This window comes from Sapajus apella, unplaced genomic scaffold, assembly GCF_009761245.1.
Source record: "Sapajus apella isolate SASKATOON/1434 unplaced genomic scaffold, GSC_monkey_1.0 scaffold30, whole genome shotgun sequence".
NCBI classification, from domain to species: Eukaryota; Metazoa; Chordata; class Mammalia; order Primates; family Cebidae; genus Sapajus; species Sapajus apella.
In genome coordinates this window covers 24,504,269-24,526,471 of record NW_022436970.1, presented here as the reverse complement: position 1 = coordinate 24,526,471, position 22,203 = coordinate 24,504,269, and the positions used below count along the sequence as shown (strand labels likewise).

The window sequence follows — 22,203 nt, the reverse complement described above, 5'->3', positions numbered from 1 at the left end:
TAGGAGTGGATGGGGATGAGAGGAAGGGGTGTGGGGCAATGCCCTGGCCCCTGCAGTGAGGGAGGAACCACACAGGGAGGGATGGCTGACCTCCAAGTCCCCTCTTTCCTTCCTGAGCAAATGGGATGGGACCTGGGCAACTGTGGGAGCCCACAACAGCAAGAAGGACCAGAAGGGGCTATGGGGACAGGAGGCTGCTACAGACGAGCCCCATGGCCAGGGCAGCTCATGGTGGGCAGTGCGCTGCATGCCTGGCTCTTGCTTACGGTGGGAGCAACTCCCTGGAAGCTTTGGCAGGGACTTGAAGAAATCTTCCGTGCTGCACATTCAAGGCTGTCCTGGAAAGTGGGAGGGAGCATCCCGGCAGCTGCCTGGACCCTGCGCTGGGAAACCCACTGTGCTGCGCCCTATGAAGTACAATTTTTGGAATATTTCGAACTAACACAGAAGTAACAGCAAGCAACCAGGAAGCCTATTTTCCACTTGCCTGCTGGAGGAAACCTAGATAAAGAATCCATCTGGGTCAGCCTAGTGCTAAAAAAATTTATAAACACAGGATACATTTCATGGAGGCTGGGGAAGGGCTGGAATAGAAATCAAATACTTTTGCTACTCTGAAACTTTAGACATATTAAAGGAGAAAATATTAAAATGGTTAGAATGCATTAACATTAAAATATAAAGTCACCATCTGATAGAAAAGACAGACTGAAATTTTTTTTCCTAAAGTAGAGCCCTTCTAGCCTTTCAAATGCCTCAAATGACAAAGGGCAGGTACTGTAGGTATGCACACGTATATATGCATGTGTTTTCTCTGGGAAAAGGAAGTAAGAAAGCTCCAGATTTCTGTAGGCTGTGTGCTGTGTGTTAAACAGGCACCCCTGGTCTTGTGCACGTGGCCGTATGTCCACACACGGCACAGGGAGTCAGGTGAGACAAGGCCACTTGGACAGCGTGGGCCTCGGCAAAGAGCTAGGGACGAAGGCACGGGGACACAGAGGCTGGAAAGAGGTGCCACAGCACTGCTCACCAAGGTGCACCTGCAGGACAGTCCACGGCTCCGTTCTTAGAGGTCCCGGGGGTCCCAGGATGTGTGCAGGTGCTGCAAACCCCTAGGGCTGGGACACTGTTCACCTCTTCTCCACAGTCTCCTCTGTAAGGCAGGATGTGTACTCGGTGTCTCCCGCACTACCTCGCAGCCCCTGCTGCAGCCCCCAGGAAGGAGCAGAGGGCCCCGGCTGTCAGTGCTCCAACAGCAGGTGCTGTCTTGTGGGCCCAGGACACACGGACAATCCCACGGGGGACAGCTGATTCTCCTGTGGGCCCAGGACTCACAGAGAATCCCACGGGGGACGGCTGATTCTCCTGTGGGCCCGGGACTCACAGACAATCCCATGGGGGAGAGCTCATTCTCCTGTGGACCCAGGGCTCACCGACAATCCCACAGGGGAGAGCCGATTCTCCTGTGGGCCCGGGACTCACGGACAATTCCACGGGGGACGGCTGGCTCTCCTGTGGGCCCAGGACTCACGGAGGGTCAAGCAGGCTTTAACTATTCACAAATGTGAAACCCTCTGGCCTCTCTCCCATGCACAGAGCAATCCACGGTTGCAGACTTCCACTTTCGATACCATTTGCTCCTGAAGGGCCACATCTGGGGTTGAAGGTCACTTTTTATTTCTGAGAGAATTAGGTTTTGGGTGGAGGAAAGCTGCTGACTGCATTGAAGACTTCTGTCTCCCACTGAGATTTCAACCCCCTTTAATATCAAATGAATAAGAACCAAGGTTGTCACCACTGCCTGACAAACGGGACTGTGTGGGGAACAGACCCAGAGTCTTCCACGCCTGACCAGGAAACCAAGAGGAAGATGTGACGTGTCAGGAGCTTCCAGGCGGGAAGAGGCTAGCGTCCACTCCCTCCTCTCCTCCAGCCCCTGGTCCTAGTCAGGTGGTGATTCCTTATATGGAAACTTCTGGCATGTCGAATAAAGTGGTCTGGGCTTACGAGTAGTGGTTGACAAAGATTTTTTTAAAAGAAAACATTTTCATGGGAAAAAAAAACAAAAACAAAAAAACAGTTAATGTTCAAAATGGCAGAAAAATGGCAGAGAAATCAGCAAACCTGAAAAATGGGTTTGACCTTCACAAGATACACTGATGTCTAAAGGTGATGACCTGAGTTACTGACATGATTCTGTCCTAAATACAACCATCTGCATTTTTCTGCTACTGCTGAAAATAAACAGGAGCTGTTTTCCTCCTCAAGAAACCTATGCTACCTTCTCGATGCAAACAGAACAGCGGCTCTTTCCACAGGACAGCGATGCCACATGGGCACAGAGGACGGGCTCTGGAGAAGAAGACCTTGGAAGGGGGTGGCCTGTGCCCCAACCAGCTGCGGGAGACCCACACGGGAGCCCCAGCCAGCTGTGGGTGAGACCCACATAGGCGCCGCCCATGAAGGCACCTTCCTGGAGGACACAGGATGCGTTTTTCCATGAGGGTCCTTCTAAAGAACAGTCTCTGAAGGACCGTGCTATGCAGACTGCTCGCCTGTAGCACCCCGACAGGTGTGGAACCTTCTATCAAGAGGGTGGCCTGGGACCCACGAGAAGCAGCACACGGGCCAAGGGGCCCAGGACACAGGAGCCAAACATGACCTGGCTGAGCAAACCCCAACTTCACCAGTGCTGCCTAAAGCTCTTTAGTGCCATGATAATGAGATCCTGTGAGCATCACAGTCACACGAGACGCTGTGAGAGTCACAATCACACGAGATGTGTGAGAATCAGTCACACGAGACGCTGCGAGAGAGTCACAAGAGACACTACGAGAGTCACAGTCACACGAGATACTGTGAGAATCAGTCACACGAGACGCTGCGAGAATCACCAGTCACACCAGACGCTGAGAGAGTCACGGTCACACGAGACGCTGTGAGAGTCACGGTCACACGAGATGTGTGAGAATCACAGTCACAAGAGAATCACCAGTCACACGAGAAGCTGTGAGAATCACCAGTCACACGAGACACTGTGAGAGTCACGGTCACACGAGAAGGTGTGAGAGTCACGGTCACACGAGGCGCTGTGAGAGTCACGGTCACACGAGGCGCTGTGAGAGTCACGGTCACACGAGGCGCTGTGAGAGTCACGGTCACATGAGATGTGTGAGAATCAGTCACACGAGACGCTGCGAATCACGGTCACAGGAGATGCTGTAAGAGTCACAGTCACAAGAGAATCACCAGTCACACGAGGTGCTGTGAGAGTCACGGTCACACGAGGCGCTGTGAGAGTCACGGTCACACGAGAAGCTGTGAGAGTCACGGTCACATGAGAAGCTGTGAGAGTCACGGTCACCCGAGACGCTGTGAGAATCAGTCACACTGTGTGCGTGTGTTCAACGCCCACATGCAATGGAAGCACAGCTGTCCAGGGTTTCTCAACAGGGGCCTGTCGGCGTTGGGTGGGGGGTGCTGACCAGCACCAGCATCACCCCTGGACACGACCACGTGCGCTTCCAGACGCTGTCCTACGTCCTTGGGGCAGGCCAGGAGAGCAGGAGGGCCGGGCAGCGTTGGTCCTGGTGGGGACACAGGCGAATCCTAAACCACGCCCCCGACGTGCTCTCATGCCACATGCTGCTGGTAACATTGCTTATGCTGTTCTAGGTCTCCTTGAATAGGAAGTTTCACTAAAAACACAAGCGGTAGTCCCAAACCAGACCCTACTGCGCGAGTGCAGAATTCTAGCTCTGCCTCCACTTGCGCAGCTCAGTGATCCACCCGCTCACCGCTGCTCTGTGGCCCCAGCACAAGCGCCGGTGTGGGCACTGGAGCGCGTTGTTGGCTCACCTCTTTGTCCATACTCTCTAAATCCTCCTTACAAAGAGTGTACAGCGGCATTGTCTCAGACATACTGGGTTGTCGCTTTCTTCTAGAAGGGCCAGGCTGCTCTCCGTCCTGAGCATCAGGCAGCTCTTCATCAAACATCTGCGGCTGAGGTGTCGGGACCGCTCTGAAAGGAATTTTATAGGCCCCACATGAGGAAGGTCAGCTTGAATTGCACCTTTCAGAACTGAATTAGATTCCTAACTCTCAGATAAACACTCACACATCCCAACAGGGAATACTTATGAAACACATGATGCTTCGCCAGTACGCTTTTCAGAGTTTAACAGATCAGACTTTGCTAATTGAGCCAGGTTGAGTGGCAAAACACGTTTGTGACTATCCTGTCAAAAAATAGCGTACACCTTCTTTTATCAACAAAATCCCCATGGTGCAGACATCTGCCAGGCTCTAGCATCTCAGAAGAAAGGGGAAAATGGGACGGGAGATGAACAGTGTTCTGGGAACCACCAGGACACATAATTCACCCTCAAAACAGGGTCTGGAGAGCAACACGACAAAAAACAAAACAAGAAAACGCAACATCTCCAGGCTACGGAAAGACAAAAAATGGTGAAGTGACAAAACAGACGTCAGTGGCTGAAATTAAAATCATTTCACAGGTTGGTGTGGAGGGTCACACTTGTAATCCCAGCACTTTGGGAGGCCGAGGTAAGCAGGTGGATTACGTGAGGTGAGGAGTTTGAGACCAGCCTGGCCAACATAGTAAAGCCCCATCTCTACCAAAAATACAAAAAATTAGCTGGATGTGGTGGTGGGTGCCTGCAATCCCAGCTACTCAGGATGCTGAAGCAGGAGAATTGCTTGAGCCCAGGAGGCGGAGGTTGCGGTGAGCCGAGATCGCGCCATTGCACTCCAGCCTGGGTAACAAGAGCGAAACTCTGTCTCAAAAAAAACAAACAAACAACAAAAAAAAAACAACTCATTTCGCACACACAAAAAACAAGAAAGGGTAATTCTTGTGCTTGTTTTACTAAAGTATTAAATGTTAATGTAATAAATCAGTGAGCATGGGCCAATCTTCTGTTTCAAGGATGCTATGGTCACACCCATTTTTCTGCTGTGTGAAAACCACAACTCCATTTGAAATGGCTTCTCTCCTCTGTAAACATCTGTCTTGCTCTGGATGTGTCAATCTTATGAATATATTCTGATGCCTGCCTTTAACTGCTGGAATTTAAGGCAAGCTTCTGGGAAAATGGCTGATACTGCCCTCCTGAGAGGCAGCTGTTTCTAGCAGCCGGTTCTTCGCTGGACGACTGGAGCACGAGACCAGGAGGCACTAAGCGTGCGTCCCAGACACCAGCTTGCTAGGGACAGACACGAGGATGAGGGGATAAAACCCATCATGGTGAAGGAAACAGGCCCTAAATCAAAGTCACAAAACTATAAAGACACAACTGTATTAGTCTAGTTCCTAATGAAGAGAAGATTTTTTGCCCAGAAATCTAAAAATGCTGATCTGAGCTATCTGGAATTCAGGACTTCTCTAGCCTTGTCAAACTCCATTCTTGACGGCCGTCTGCAAACAAGCGCTTCCCATCCCGCAAAGGCCTGCTTTCCATCCCACGAACGCACGCCCGGTTTCCAGCCTGCGAACACACGCCCGCTTCCCATCCCACAAAGGCCCGCTTTCCATCCCCCAAAGGCCCGCTGCTTCCCATCCCGCGAACGCATGCCCACTTTCCATACCGGGAAGGCCCACTTTCCACCCTGCAAATGCCCGCTTTCCATCCCACAAAGGCCTGCTTCCCATCCTGTGAACACCACACTTCCTATCTGCATTTGGCTGAAACATCCACGTTAAGAGGACGCATGCCATTCAAACCAGTGTTGTTCAAAGGGCCAACTGCACTGTTATTTTTAAATGAATTAAATGAACATGTCAAAAACCTGTGGTAACTGCTCTACTCCAAACACCCCTCCTCTGGAGTCTCAGAGAAGGCCATGGGGGAACATGTGGGGAGACTGATGTCCACCCCCAGCGGCAGCAACAAGGCCCCTCCCACCCATGCGGGAGGGTCAGGACTCTCCCCAGCCCCCACTGGAGATGCAGACACCCCTCCCATGGTGCTGGTAACGATGATGTGTGGAGCCAGGACTGCCACAGCAACAGTGCTATGCCACCCACCCCCACAGCCATCCACCAGCAACGGTACCACCCTATCCCCCACAGCCGTCCACCAGCAATGATATCGCCCCACCCCACAGCCATCCACCAGCAACAGTGTCACCCTATCCCCCACAGCTGTCCACCAGCAATGATGTCACCCCATCCCACACAGCCATCCACCAGCAACGGTGTCACCCCACTCCACACAGCCATCCACCAGCAACAGTGTCACCCCCACCTCCACAGCCATCCACCAGCAATGGTGTCACCCCCAACCTCCACAGCCATCCACCAGCAACGATGTCACCCCACCACACATAGCCATCTACCAGCAATGTTGCCACCCCATCCCACACAGCCATCCACCAGCAATGGTGTCACCCCACCCCACACAGCCATCCACCAGCAATGGTGTCACCCCATCCCACACAGCCATCCACCAGCAATGGTGTCACCCCATCCCACACAGCCGTCCACCAGCAATGGTGTCACCCCATCCCACACAGCCGTCCACCAGCAATGGTGTCACCCCATCCCACACAGCTGTTCACCAGCAATGGTGTCACCCCATCCCACACAGCCGTCCACCAGCAATGGTGTCACCCCACCACACACAGCGGTCCACCAGCAATGTTGCCACCCCATCCCACATAGCCATCCACCAGCAACGGTGTCACCCCACTCCACACAGCCATCCACCAGCAACGGTGTCACCCCCACCTCCACAGCCATCCACCAGCAACGGTGTCACTCCCACCTCCACAGCCATCCACCAGCAATGGTGTCACCCCACAACACATAGCCATCTACCAGCAATGTTGCCACCCCATCCCACACAGCCATCCACCAGCAATCGTGTCACCCCACCCCACACAGCCATCCACCAGCAATGGTGTCACCCCATCCCACACAGCCATCCACCAGCAATGGTGTCACCCCACCACACACAGCCATCTACCAGCAATGTTGCCACCCCACTCCACACAGCCAACCACCAGCAATGGTGTCACCTCACCACACACAGCCATCTACCAGCAATGGTGCCACCCCATCCCACACAGCCATCCACCAGCAACAGTGTCACCCCATCCCACACAGCCATCCACCAGCAACAGTGTCACCCCCCCCCCCACTCACAGGCCTCAAAAGATGCCATGTGGGGAACTGGACTCCTGTCCCAGCTGGCAGAAACAGGGGGCCTCCACTCCTGCTGCTGGAGCATGGCCTGAAAAAAATCAGTGATGGCAGAAGATTTACATAAGATCCAAAGTCTCCTAACACCATGTGAAGAGGTCTGGGTTCCAATCCAATGTCACGGTCACAGCAAGAACCAGGAAGATCTAAAACTATGAGAAAAGGACAATCAGCAGAGGCCAAGCTGAGAGGCAGAGATGCTAATATTCTGACAATGATTTTACAGCATCCATGATAAAAATGCTTCAACAGGCAACCACAAATATGCTTGAAACAAATGAAAAACACAGAAAGGCTTGGCAAAAAAATAGAAGAGACAGAGATTTCAGAAATGAAAAATACAAAAACTAAAACCAAAAATGTCATGGACAGACTAGAAGCAAATGAAGGAGACAGAAGTCAGTGAACTTGAAAGTCTAACAGAAATCATGAATCTGAACAGAGAAGATCAGCTGACAGGAAAAAGGAACACCGTTTAGGATGCGTGAGACAGAAAAAGGCTCAGCATCTGTGTCCCTGCTGTCCCATGCATGGCAGAGATGGCCCTGAAGAGCAATGGCGGGAAGTGTCCCAAAGACTTCAAAAGACATAACCCTTCCAACTCAAACAGCAGAGCCAAACCTAAACAAGATAAACCAGGAACTTCAGTTAAAGATGCAGAAACACCTTGAAGGCAGTCAAAGAGAAAACACAGCTTACCTAGAGGAAAAATGGTCACAAACAGAAGATCACTCAAGTCGGATGTTTTTCAGGTCCTGAGGAAAAGGAAGATCAACCCAGAGTCTTGTCCCGAAAACGTCCCCTAGCAAGAGAGGGACGGGAGCAGGCCCAGGGCTGCCCTGAGAGTGCGATGGATGTCCCTGCAGATTGGGAGGGAAGGGAACTTGAGCGAGCCTCCTGCAAGGATGGAAGCAGGAATCCGGGCAAGCACTGGAGGCTCCACTCGAGTTCTCTAGATCATGCTTGACTGTCGAAACTAATGTCCTAAGAAATCATCCCAAAGCAAGCAGAAGGAAGATAACATGAAGGCTGAAAACCAAAAAAAATAGAGAAGGTAAATGGAGCAATTCCTTCAAAAACACAAACAGCCACAACTCACCCAAACGCAACAGATCCTGTGAAACGCCCAGTAACTATTAGAGAAAATGAATATGAAATTTTAAATCTTGCAAAAATAAAATCTCCAGGACGAGAAGGTCTCACTGGAGAATTCTCCCAAATGTGTGAAAGAAAGGGGCAAGTCCACAATCTCTCTGGGGATGTTGGAGGGTGGGGCGCTCCCTACCTCGTAACAGGAGCCGCAACAAACCTGGGTGCAGACAGCACAAAATGTGACAAGTGCAGCCCCCTAGGCCCCACCACATCAACATCCAGACAATTCACAAAAGAGCAACAAGGTTATTCTACACCACAACCAACCCACAGGCTCCTCCACACTAACATAAAGACACTTCACAGAAGAGCATCAAGGCTGCTCTACCCCACAACCAAGGGGACTTATTTCTGGGTTGCAAAGTTGTTTCCATGTCCAAAAATCAGTCAACGTGACCACCACACACTGACAGGCAAAAGAAGAAAAACGACACCATCATACCAAAGAACACACAAACACCTAAAAAATTCAACACCCGCTGGTGATAAACACTCAGAAAATATGAAACCCCTCAACTTGATCAAAGGCATCTACAAAAAACCTACGGGCAGAAAACCCAGAAACAGACCACACAGGTGCACCTGAGAGCCCTCTAGACTGGGGCAGAAGTGTCTGCGGACAGAAAATGGTGCCTGTGACAATGTGGCTGGGGCCAAAAAACCAACCTCAAGCACATCTCGGACTAAGGTGTTAAATAAAAGACTACAGACCTTTCAGGGCAAAACATCAAGAACATCTAGGGGATCTGGGACTAGCTATTAGTTAACCTGACATCAAAAGCATGATTCCTAAAAGGAGGCAGTGGTTAACAGAGTATCATGAAAACTAAAAACTTTGCTCCGCCAAAGACCCTCTTGAGGAAGAAAAAGCAAGTTGCTGACTGGGAGAAAGGATTTGTAAGTCACATAATCAATCAAATACTAGTATGAAAATGTATTTTAAAAACTCTCAAAATCAACAGTAAAAACCCAAACAATCCAATTAGAAAAAGGGCAAAAGACCCAAACAGCCACCTTACTGAGCAGAATATGCAGAAGGAATGCGGAAATGATGCTCAGTGTCATTATTCACTAAGAAAATGCACGTTGCAGCCACAATGAGCTCGGGACACACCTATCAGGAATGGCTGCAGTCAACAGCACTGGCCAGGCTGTCTGCATCACTCACCGCCGGTGAGAATGCAAAATGGGACAGGTATTCCAGAAAAAGGGCTGGCAGTTTCTTTAAAAAGCTAAACGCACTCACCATCCAATCTGGCAACTGTACCACTGGACATTTATCCAAAGAAATAAAAACTTAGGTTAAGTATCCCATAGCCAACATGCTTGGACCAAGTGTTTCAGATTTTGGATTTCCAAATTTTGAAGTATCTGCATCACACTTACGAGCTGAGCATCCCCAACCGGTGACCCCGAATCTGAATGTTCAATGATCCTTTCCTTCCAGGGCCATGTCAGTGCCCAGAAAGGTGCAAATATTGGAGCATTTCCGATTTTGAATTTTCAGACGAGATGCTCAACCTTGTGCAAACGTTTAGAGCAAAGGCTGAAAGTAACCCAAATGTCCCTCAAAGGATGAACAAGGTGAAACCACAGATGGCTACTCCACACACCACCAAACACCTCTCAGCAAGAGGGGGGCATGAGCAAGGGGCACAGCAGCAACTCAGAGGTACTGCAGGAATCGTGCTGAGGAAGGAGGGTCAGCTCCAGAAGGCTGCCGACTCGCTGTACACAGCACTCCTGAGAGGACGCAGTGTAGCCAGGGACAGTAGGTGGAGGGCCAAGGGTCAGGGAGAGGGAAGTGGCTAAGGCCGTGAGGGGCTTCATGGGAGCTGGTGTGAGGGTTCTGTGTCTGGATGAGTCTGTGTGGGTCCTAGTGGGAGCCTGTTCCCCACTTTCACAAGATGCAACCACAGGGAAAACAGGATAAAGGAGGGCCTGTCTGCATTATCACTACATGTAAAAAAATCTACAAATATCTCAAAAAGTTTAACCAAAAAACCAAATGCTCACACTCACACCCAGGTACCCAGTGAAGCTGCCTACCAGCCGAGCACCAAAAAGGTCAAAGCCAGAATTAGAAAAAACAACATCCAAAACCTGAGGTGAGGATCAGCCCAGGGACGGAGGGCCAACTGCCTTGACCGCTGAGGGCCCTGTCACAATGGGGTCTGCACAGGGTTCCGGGCACAGAATAGGGAGCCACCACTCTCAGGACGGTGGGGAGATGGGGCACTCTTGCACAGTGTGACCAACGCACGTGACAGATGAGGCCTGGGGCTGTTCAGGCGCACGACGGACGGTGAGTGGTGCCATGGGGGAGCTGGGCTGCATGGCGCAGCACTGTTGCAAGGGCTTGGGGGTGGCCGTGGGAGACCATGCCGGACCCGTCTGCACAGGCGGAGTGCTCGGGTCCTGTAGGCACCAGGGCTCCACACAGGGAGGGCCATTAGTGACACAGGTCTATTTAGTGCAGGAGACTGGGCAGGCATCACATGAACTCAAGCAGGGGAGACTCTAGGATTAAACCAGAAGAAAACACCCTACATGAGGTCAAGGGATTGAGACCATCCTGGCCAACATGGTGAAACCCTGTCTCTACCAAAAATACAAAAATTAGCCGGGTGTGGTGGTGCACGCCTGTAATTCCAGCTACTTGGGAGGCTGAGGCAGAAGAATCACTTGAACCAGGGAGGAGGAGGTTGCAGTGAGTCGAGATGGTGCCACTGCACTCCAGCCTGGGCAACAGAGTGAAACTCCATCTCAAAAAAAAGAAAAAGAAAAAGAAAAAGAAAAAGAAAACAGCCCAGTGCGGAGGGGTGGCAGGGGCGTGGCCAGTCCACACAGACCCGGGTCCTCTCCACAGCACAAAAACCCCCAGAATTCCTGCAGGCCTGGTCCCATTGCCTCAGACTTCCAGGGCTAGGTCTAGCCTGGGGAGGGGACATTAAAAGAGGGACTTTTTTCTTAGATAAACTGGTCATTTCATCAATTTTGAAAACTATCAAAAAGCAGAACCCATGCTCATTTCAGGAGAACTCCATTTCCAATACACACAAGTGAGGGAAGGAACGTTTCCTTCATGCGACAAAGGTGTGCCCACCTGTAATCACACAGACTATGCAGCTCATTTCTGCGGCCACAACAGCACAATTTTCACAACTTAACAAATCACATTAACACCCTTTCGTATGTAAATGGCTGGTAGTAACTTAAGTAAAACTGATAGTTTGGTGCAAATTACACGTTCAGATTAAAAAGAGAAGAAAATTTCATCAAAAGTTGACTTATTCAAATGAACTACAGCCCAGTATGTGTCTTCCTCAAGAAAGACAGGCACAGCTGAAGACTTGTGTATGATGTGCCATTGGAAACTGACCTGCTGCTGTTCAGGTTAATCACACACACTTCAGAACACGTACACAGACAGCTATCTGCTGCCACATTATTAGTGTTACTCAAGTGAAACAGTGTTTGACTTCATTCAAATTCAGCTTACCATCTGCAAGTCTGTCTTCAGATAACAGCTTTTTTCCTCATTGATCTTAGAAATTCCTAGCTCACTTCAAGCAAGGCTAAATAATTCAAAAACCAGTTTTGACCACTTTACGTAGTTTAAGACCATGAGGCCAGGAGTTCGAGACCAACTTGGGCAACATGGTGAAACCCCATCTCTACTAAAAATACAAAAATTAGCCGGGCATGGTGGCACGTGCCTGTAATTCCAGCTGCTCAAGAGGCTGAGGCAGGAGAATTGCTTGAACTTGGGAGGCAGAGGTTGCAGTGAGCCAAGATCGCACCACTGCACTGCATCCTAGGTGACAGAGCAAGACTGTCTCAAAACAAAACAAAACAAAACAAAACAAAAAACTAAAGAAAGAAATAAGTCAAAGGTTTGATTTTATTTTTATTTATTAAAAAAAAATTTTTTTTTGAAACCAGGTCTCACTCTGTGGCCCAGAATGGAGTGCAGTGGTGCGATCACAGCTCACTGCAGCCTTGAACTCCTGGGCTCAAGCCATCCCCGAGGGTCCACCTCTCAAAGCACTGGGACTGCAGGTGCGAGCCCCTCCTCCACCATTTTATGTAACAGTACTAAAAACAGCGTCTAAAACACAGGTGATGCTCGTAGTACCGACTGCGCGGCTGCTTTCACTTATGCAAGCGTTTTGTAAAACTGCAGTTTAGAACTAAATCTCAGCAGTGTCACTTTAGTGCACACATCTGTCCTACAATCATGCTTCTACTGATGAGAATCACAGCACACGACAGACCCTGACTTAAGATGTGACATCTCCACGTCGTTCTGCTCTAGGAGGTGCTGGCCCATTCGCCGCCTGGCCCACAACAGCCCCACAGGCCAGGCTCCACCTCGCTGTCCTCAGAAGAGTCCAGGAGTTTTGCTACCCAGCTGGAGGGTTGGAATTAACTAACTCAAATGAAGAAATAAGAGTAATACCAAAGGGCTAAGCGCTGGTGTTATGGAAAGAGACCTGTTCCCAGCCCCTGGAAACACCACAGTAGTAGGAGTGCTGCAGGCTGGGCCTGAATGGCTCCAGGGCAAAGCTGGTCACCAGGAGGCTTTGGCAGGAAAAGGGGGCAGCGGGGGACCAGCCATGCCCTCGCCACTGAGCTTCCGGGGGGCACACGCCATGCTCCCCCTCCTTTGGCTGTTCTTGAGCCTTTAACCTGGTAATGTTGAGTGAAATGTTTTCCTGAGTTTCCTGAGCTGATTCAGATTATCAAAACTGCACAAGTCTGAGTGTGGGAACCCCCAATACTGCAGCTGAGCTGGACGGCGAGGTGGCCTGGGGGTCCGAGATGAGGGCAGCCTGGTGGGACTGAGCCCCTAGACTCAGGGCCTGATGCCACCTGTGGTCATCGGCGTCAGAAACAAACTGAACTGCAGGCACCTATTGTGGAAGAGGCAAGCACTAGAAAGTGGACACTGGGCCGGGCGCGGTGGCTCACGCCTATAATCCCAGCACTTTGGGAGGCCGAGGCGGGTAGATCACGAGGTCAAGAGATCAAGACCATCCTGGTCAACATGGTGAAACCCCGTCTCTACTAAAACTACAAAAAATTAGCTGGGCATGGTGGTGCGTGCCTGTAATCCCAGCTACTCAGGAGGCTGAGGCAGGAGAATTGCCTGAACCCAGGACGCGGAGGTTGCGGTGAGCCGAGATCGCGCCATTGCACTCCAGCCTGGGTAACAAGAGCGAAACTCTGTCTCAAAAAAAAAAAAAAAAAAAAAAAAAAAGAAAGTGGACACTGTACTAAAACCCCAACAAGCCCACACAGGAAGCCCTTCTAAAGACCAGAAATGACACCACCACCAAGATGCCTTCCTAACGATGGGAGGTGACGTCACCAGGATGCCTTCCTAAAGATGGGAGGTGACGTCACCAGGACCCCTTCCTAACGATGGGAGGTGACGTCCCCAGGACCCTTTCCTAACGATGGGAGGGTGACATCCCCAGGACGCCTTCCTAATGATGGGAGGTGAAGTAATCACCAGGAAGCCTTCCTAACGATGGGAGGTGACATCATCACCAGGACGCCTTCCTAAAGATGGGAGGTGACGTCATCACCCGGACACCTTCCTAATGATGGGAGGTGACGTCATCACCATGATGCCTTCCTAATGATGGGAAGTGACAACATCTCTGTATGGCTGGGGATCCTCTTACCTGTCATGAAAATGGAGAACCTCGAATTCATCCTAACCTGACCCCTGCCGGCCCCCAGGTCCCACAGCATTGCCAGGCTGCTACACAGGAGGCCACCCGTGCTGGCCAGCTGCCCATGGCCACCCTGCACCTGCACCTGCAGCTGCCCACCACCCAGTCACTCAACTCCTCCTCCTCTTAGCATTACTCCCCCCATGAACCCAAGGGCTGTGAGGCGCACACTGTGCCCTAGACAGAACATAGTCTATGAGACAGAAAACCCAGGAGGCACTAGAGTATGTTTCCAGGCGGACTGGCCTCTCCCGAAAGCTGACTGGGCTTTGCCGTGGTGCCTGGCGGGGTCCTCCTTGCCTGTCCACCCGGGCTTCTGGTTCAGAATGTTGCCACCCACTGTGCTCTGGCCTCTCCTGCTCCCCTGACCTGGGAGGGCCCTGCACTCTGGGCCTCAGTGTCCCCACGCAGGGACAGTGCTGGATCCTGAAGGGCTCGCAAAGGACACCAAGTCGTACCTCTCCACCTATTAACTGTGTGCATGTTTCCCTCTAGCAGCCTGCATTCTGCACAGAGGATCTGAGGTGTTCTGAACTCTCACAGGGCTCCCGGGGTGAACGTACACGAGACCCTGGCGAGTGTCCCTTGCCCGGGTCAAGTTTAATCAAGTCAAACTTTTGGTTTAATTTCAAAGCAACAACCACAGTACAAAAACTCCTCATTTAAATCTCCAAGAACATCCCACAGCCATTTACGTGGTGTCTGCAGGGGCCACAAGCTCAGGCTGAAAGCCGATCTCGGTTCCACTCAGGAAAACAGGCACAGAGGCCACATGCTCAGAACCTGTCATCTCCCCTCCCCTGGGCAGCACAGATCCTGGCTACCAACGCCTTCCAGTCCAATCAAGCTTCCCTTCCAACCGCCACTGGTACCACCCCTGTGCCTACTCTGTGTGGAAACGAAAGAGGGCGGCCCAGGGTGGCAAACAGGGAGCCGGCAGAGAGCAGACGGTGAGGCGGGGGGGCTCAGAACCAGCCCTGCTCTGCCTGTTCTCCATTGAGTGCTCTGTGGGGCGGCCACAAGCTGTGCACATGTGGGTGCCTGGACACATTTGAGAAGCTAATTGTGGGGGTTTTGTTTCAGTTTTGGGACCCAACAGAGGACAGAAAAACAAAAGACCCAAGAGTGCAAGCGGGGGTGGGTTCCCATGAGGTGGAAGTGGAGTCACAGGCCACAGCCTCCACCCGCCCTCATTTCAGGCAACTGGTGCCATTCCCCTAACAGACCAGAGCAGCAAGCTGGATGAGCCCTCACTAGCTGGGAGCTGTGGCTGGGCTGCCATGTACCTGAAGGAGGAGGGCTCCTGGCGGATGGGCAGGGAGCTGGGGGGCACTGGGGGCCCCCGGGCACCCGTCCTGATGAGCTTCCCCGTGTTGGAGTCATAGATCCGAACCTCGGGGCCAGGCTGGGCCTTGGGAAGAACCGGCATCGGGTGGAACAGGGCAGTGGGGGGCACACCCTCCCGGTCGGGAAAGGCCGCGGGGCTGTTCTCCCTGTAGGAGGAAGAGAACAAGGACGGTGAGCGGGGTGTCCGGGCGATGCAGGGCAGGCATGCAGGTACTCCCAGCGGGCACTGCCCAGGCATGTGAAGCAACAGCCACCCGGTAAGGGACCACCTGGCAGGGACTGGTGGGCACCCACCTCTGTGCCTTGTTGTGGTCGTCCCTGAGCGGGAAGAGCTGCTCCTCCACCTTGTCCCAGCGCTCCAGGCAGCTCCACAGCCAGTCAGGGTTGACCACGTGCAGATGCCCGCACTCCTGTGCCTGCAGCACCTTCTCTGTGCCTGCAGGAGACCAGGCTGAGTTAGGCTCAGGGCGCTCACCCGGCTGCACCCCACTAGGGCTGCCCGTCACAGATGCCCACCTCCCAGGCCAGGGATAAGCAGCTATGGTGGGAAGGGATAGACACATCAGGCTGGAACGGGGAGGGTAGATCTTGGACAGGGAGCTGGGCACAGTGGGTGACGTGAGCGACAGGACGACCCTTTAACATGTGTTCAGGAAAGCCCTCAGCAGTGAGGCCATGAACATGGAAGCAAAACGGAAATGTAAGCACGATTTGGGGAAGGAAGGAAAGTGAGAGGAGGGTCAGGAGTTGGGCAAATATGGAGCACGGCAGACAGGCACTCGAGGGGCCGTGGAGGCCCCAGCCTGTCTCGGCTCCATGGTCAGGAGACAAAGGGCCTGACTGCCCACGGGGCCGGGGCTTGGCTTCCTCCTGGGACTCACAAAGCCTGTGTCCGCCCCGCAGCTAGCACCCAGCTATTTTACACCGAGATGGAACCTTCCATTCACCCTTGATTCAAATGCTTTACTAAGTACATGCTTGTCCAACGCCACATGATGCGTGCTGGAGGCGTGACTTCAAATGTCAGGGAGCATTTGCGTGGCCGGGGATGAGCTCACCCTACAGCCGCCGGAGCCATGGAGGCAGGGCCAAGCACTGAAAAGCCCTCTCAGGACACGTGGCCAGGAGAGAAACTGCGACTGGAGGAGCAGAACGTGAGGGGGTTCAGGCAACCTTCACTTGGGAAGGATCAAAGTGCTTATGGGAGTATTTTAACACAATAACTAGGTATTTGGGTTTTTAAGCAACGAGGTGTGAGCCTTCAAGATTCACCTAAACAGAAAGGTTCTGTTTTACTTGGTGGAAGTTTCAAACACGGCAGAGCAGCCTGTCCTGCCTGGGGCAGGTTTCAACGTTGGGGGACAGTAGGCCCGTCCTCCGCTCTTCCAGCCACAACACGTCCTTCTGTGCACGCTTCAGCTGAACCCTGCACTTGGTTTTCTAACTCGGAGGGTTTGTCGACCTTTTACCTGTGAACTGAAGGCCCCACCTCCTGTTCCTGCCTGGAGTATCTCCACTGCGCCCCGTTGCTGATTCCCTGTTCTTACTCCAGGGAGGAGGTTCTAACTGTCTGTCCCCTACACAGGTAACTCCTGCCACCTGGCACGGTGTGCGGATGACTGTGGTCCAAAAGCACGAACGTGCCCGAACCTAAATTTCACCCAATGTCAGGATCTATTCTTAAAAGATGGTGATTCTGGAAAACGTTTCTGAAAATTGAACGTGAGATAAATAGCAATGCCAACTCTTAAGGCGTGCTGGCAAGGAGCCTGCGGGCCTGACCATGCACGCCCAGGGTGTAGGGAGGGAGGCGGCACTCACCAGCTCGTGCGGCGATCAGGTGCGTGGCCCTGTCAGGGGCATCGGGACTCAGCACCAGCCGAGTGAGGATCTTTGCTCCCAGCGCTGTGGCGTGGTAATGCTCCCGCGTCTTCTCTATCGGGAAGTTGGTGGGGTGCAGCCCACTGAAAATGATGGCCACATCCGCCAGCACCTTGCTCTTGAGCTCCGGCACGATCTTGCGGATGTCTGGCGCCTCCTCGATCTCCTTGTTGAGGAAGCGGTCGTACTTGGCATAGTAGTCAGTGTGCACACGGACCAGGATCTCCTCCAGGTAGATGAGGTGGTCATCCTCATCCGTGTCCTCCTCCTCCTCCTCCTCCTCCATGCTCTGGTCCAGGGACTCGCCCGCTGTGACGCCCGACAGCTCGCTGTTCTGAGACTCAGTCTCCGCCTCCTTCCTGTCGGCACAGCCGTTGCCCAGGCCGCAGAGGCTATCCCGCTCACCCTCCTCCTGCCCACCCAGCTCGGGCCCCTTGTCCGGGACATGTGCGCTGGGCTCGGCCTCTCCAGGGGAACTTGGCCCTGCAGGCCGGCTTGCCTCCAGGGGCCTGCCCTGCACCAGCACCTCGGCTCCCTCTGGGGCAGCCTTCAGCTTCTGTCGGCCTCTCCTTCCCTCACTTTCACCGTCAGAAGCAGAGGAGGAGGACTTTGTGCCTTCAGACTCACTGCTGCTCTCGCTGTCACTGGATAGGTCGAAGTCCAGGTCAGTGCCCATGGCACCCTGGGCGGGCCGCTGTCCCAGTGCTGCCCGGCCACCCTGTGTACAGGATCCCTGGGGCTCGGGGGTGCCTGCCAGCTCTTGGCTGCCAGCGGAGGCCTGGGCAGCGGGCCAGGCGTCCTTCTCATCTGGCTTCCCAGGGCGGGGTGAGTCCTGCGGGGCGGCAGCCTCGCTGCCGTTCAGCTCCCGCGCTGGCGTCTCGAGGCCGTTGCTGGGCTCCACTCCAGGGGCCTGTGTTCCCCTCTCAGGGTCTCTTACGGGCGCGGCTTGCTCTGAGACCTCGGTGCCTCGAGAAGAATGATTTACTAAACATGCACGCAAAAGGAAAGGTTACCACAATTTAGCATTAAACATTAAACAATGTTCAAAGGTAAAGCAGCACCCTTCTCCACGGCTGGGAGCTCTCAGTCACCCTCCAGACCAGGCCTTGGCAAAGGTGCTGTGCAGAGCTGGGAGGGCTGAGTACCCCTCACCCAAAGTGCATGGGACCAGAGACGTGTTGGATATCGAATTTGTTTTCTGATTTTGGAGTATTCGCATTAAACTTAACAGTTGAACATCCCAAATCTGAAGAATCCAAAATGCTACAATGAGTATTTCCTTTGAGCACTATGTGGGCACTCAGAAAGTTTTGGATTTTGGGGATGAGGGATCCTCTTCCTACAGGAACCGCTGGAGGTTTGCCTCCCAGCTCTGTGCTGCAGACCTGGTGCCCTACGGCCACGGTTTATCAAGCCCCGCTCTGGAGGATGTCGGCAACTCCACGCTGATCCCATCCATCCGGTGAGTCTCCACCAGTTCCACTCTCTCCTGGTCTTAACCTCCAAGTTCCATTTTAGTGACTACAGCAGTAAATGTATGCCTCAAAATACTTTTTAAAAAAATAAACATCAAAAACACTTAACTTCTCATAGGGTGAACGCCAGCTTCATGCCTGCCTGACATGTTAAACCACACTGCTCTCTGGGGCCCTGGCCAACGCCCAGCCTGACCACCGTGTACTGGCAACGGTTCCTCCCCGTGGAGCCACTGCACCCCACATTTGCGCTCTCTACAGAATGCCATGGCCGAATGCCCAGGGGTACATTTAAGGAAAACTGGGATAAAAGGTGCTGTTCAGATGTATTAAGTAAACAGCATTCTTGAGTCTTTATTCAACTGGGAAAATGTTTAAGTTAGGGCCATTTTTTTTTAAGGCCCAAATTGAAACAATATAATATCCTGTTTTTCAGTACTATATAAATAAATCCGATAAGCTCTATTGAAATACAAATAAACAAAACCAAAGTGCATCTTGAATTTACAGCAGTCAAAATAGAGATAAGAAATGAGAAGAGATAAACAATAAATAAAATGCAAATTCTTTCTAAAGAATCAGGAAGCAGGTTACCCACCTTTCCTTCTTGTCTGAGATTCCCGGGACCCAGGGGGTGCATTCATATCACCCGTGCCCTGGAAGTACACATATTTCTTCACAGTTATCAGATTGGGGGCAAACTTCCAGACATCTTCTCGGTCATCAATAATGCAAACCATTGAGTCTCCACAAGGAAAGAGATTTCTACAAGCAAAAATGCATAATTTACAAAAATAATAATGAAAAGCTGTAGTCATTCACTTTGCCAAGCTTAACAGTTTAAGACTTGAATCCACATGCAGCCAGCAGACAGCAGGTTAATCAGAAATGGACGCCAACTGGCCCGAAGCCCTTTCGGTTTGGGTCACATTTAAACCTCCTTAACATCTTCCCCACTGTTTCCGATTCTCCTTCAAGCAGGAGTTCTCAAACTGTTTCTTAAAGCACCAGAGTCACTACTTCAGGCATTATGGGCCAGCTACAGGGACAAAACCCAACTCTGACCGTGTGGGTGCAGCCATGTTCCAATAAAACTTCATGTACAAACAAGGCTGGGTAGCCTAAAGGCCAGAATGTGCTGATTCTTGAAAACAGACCAGGCTAGGTGCAGTGTGGCTCATTCCTGTAATTTCCAGAGCTTTGGGAGGTCTTGGTGGGAGGAAAGCTTGAGCCTTGGAGTCTGAGACCGGCCTGGGCAACAAAGCAAGACCCCGTCTCTACAAAAAACACAGAAATTATCCAGGCGTGGTAGCAGGCAGCAGTAGTCCCAGACGCTCAGAAGGCTGAAGCAGGAAGATGGCTTGAGCCCAGGAAGTCGAGGCCATGGTGAGCTAAGACCCCACTACTGCACTTAAGCTTGGGTGACAGAGCGAGACCCGGTCTTAGAAACAAAACAGACCCACTGCCAATACAGGATTTCTAAGTGGACCTCCAGCTACCTCCATGCAAGCCACAGCGTCTGTCACCAGGGCCTATGCTGGGCACGTCCCCATCCGATCCTACATTCTGTCTTCAGCTGACTCTCCTTAACAAATCACTAACAGCCACCCTCCATTCTTTGTTCTGATCAATCTGCTCACTCTGGCACACACTAGCAAAAAGGTGGTTTTTGAAGTAAATACCTTCAGATTCTCTTCTTACGTAACACTAGCTTGCATAGGCCTCACAGTCTGTGTGGACTCCCTAAATCTAAAAACCAAAATGCTGAGAGGCAGGTGGCCACCATGAGCCAGGAAGTGACCGATGCTGAGGCTGTGATTGCCAGGGCTCCTCGGGAGAAAAAGCCACCCCTGCCATGGTGTCACAGCAGCAGGACAGACTTCCGGGTGGAAATGGGGAAGTTCCTCACACAGAGTGGGCAAGAAACATCAAAGAACATAAAAGAATATACAAAAGTCTTGTGTAGGGGTGGAGAGGGGCCAGCCGTGTCAAAAAAGCTCAGAGGAGCTGACGGGGAGGGACTCTGGAGCTGATGGAAAGGAAGAAATGGCAAAAGGTAAAAATATGGGAAAATGGTCATGAGACCTAGGGTTTTCTAAATTATCAGTACGATTAACACAGGCAAGCTCCTAAGAAAATTACAAACTGCAGATGCCAATGCTGACATCAAGAACACCCCCTGAACCAGCAGCCCCACAAAGCTGCAAACCTGTACATGGGACGGAGTCATGAACGTTCCTCTGCCCACTCAGGTCCTCATGGCTGCTGCCTCCCTGATGTCCACTGCGTCCCTATGTGCTCTGCCCTCCTGGGTTCTGGGCCTGAAAGTCAGTCCCTGAGTTCCCCAGGAGCCTGGCCATTCCCTGGATACTCAGAGGCAAAAAGGCCAAATCCTTCACACCTGGCTCCTCTGGGGATGCACACTTGCCTCCTGCCTCTCCAACCACAAATCTCAATGCCAGGTCTTTGCATGGGAATGAAAATCTGAAGCTAAAGGGACTAGAACAACCACACACGCCAAGACTGGTTAAGCAGACAGATACACAGTCAGGTGGCAGGCGGACATCAAATGCGTGCCGTTTGACAGAGAGACGAGGCAGAGAGGATGACAGTCCCACCTCCACAGACACAAGGCCCAGCTCCAGGGTGGTTTCAGGGCAGGGCTGCCGGGACTGGCAGAGCCTGCATGGGGGCCGTGTACAGGCACCAGGGCTCAGGCAGCCTGGGAGGCAGCAGGAGCACAGGTTAGAAAGGAACTTTCTCAGTACTCTGAGGCTAACAAGGAAATTCCAAAAAAACACCAATACAAAATACTGTTCTAAATCTCAAAATGCGATTTTTAAAATGGGCAATGCACAGCGAGTAGTCTCTATAATGAACTTGGCCGGGTACATACCTAAGGTTTCCTGTTTTAGAAAATGGGTCGATACATTCATCCCTCGATAATATTCGATGAGAAAAAAGCTTCTTCTCGGGGTCTAAAAATCCTTGAAAAAGAAAACAGGAGACACAGATTGCACATCTGAGATGCATTTACATCACACTGCACATGGCGAAGACCTGGGTGCTTCCTCAGGGCAGACACAGAGCATGGAAACCTGGCACCAAACACTTTACCCTGTTCAGGTCAGATGCCTCATTTAGGGCTTCTGATCTCTCAGGGTGAACTTATTTTTCAAACACGAATTATGTTGACAAGTGTCTATAATTCTACTAATCTGAAAAATTTCTAATGACCTACTGAAGTGCCTATCTAAGCTAGATGGGTAAGAAAATTATGACAGGCACTTGCATAAGTAAAACAGGAAAGTTACCATTCTATCTCGAAACACTGTGCGTGTGCTTCTCCACTTGACTGAGTCTAGATACTAAACTGAAATTA

General features: G+C 51.8%; 1 protein-coding gene across 10 annotated transcripts in view; it reads right to left on the bottom strand.

Annotated features, from left to right (window-relative positions):
• CTDP1 (CTD phosphatase subunit 1) overlaps positions 1-22,203 on the bottom strand; it is a 71,761-nt gene that overhangs the window by 19,312 nt on the left and 30,246 nt on the right. For 7 of the 10 annotated variants that reach the window (XM_032293779.1, XM_032293781.1, XM_032293782.1 and 4 more), the window contains 6 exons: positions 21,718-21,808; positions 19,420-19,586; positions 17,287-18,330; positions 15,760-15,901; positions 15,405-15,611; positions 3,859-4,021 (listed from right to left, as the gene is read on the bottom strand). In XM_032293779.1, the coding sequence (XP_032149670.1) occupies positions 3,859-4,021; positions 15,405-15,611; positions 15,760-15,901; positions 17,287-18,330; positions 19,420-19,586; positions 21,718-21,808 (1,814 nt within the window). The remainder of the gene's footprint in view (positions 1-3,858; positions 4,022-15,404; positions 15,612-15,759; positions 15,902-17,286; positions 18,331-19,419; positions 19,587-21,717; positions 21,809-22,203) is intronic. The other 3 variants (XM_032293787.1, XM_032293786.1, XM_032293789.1) reach the window with 2 other exon arrangements.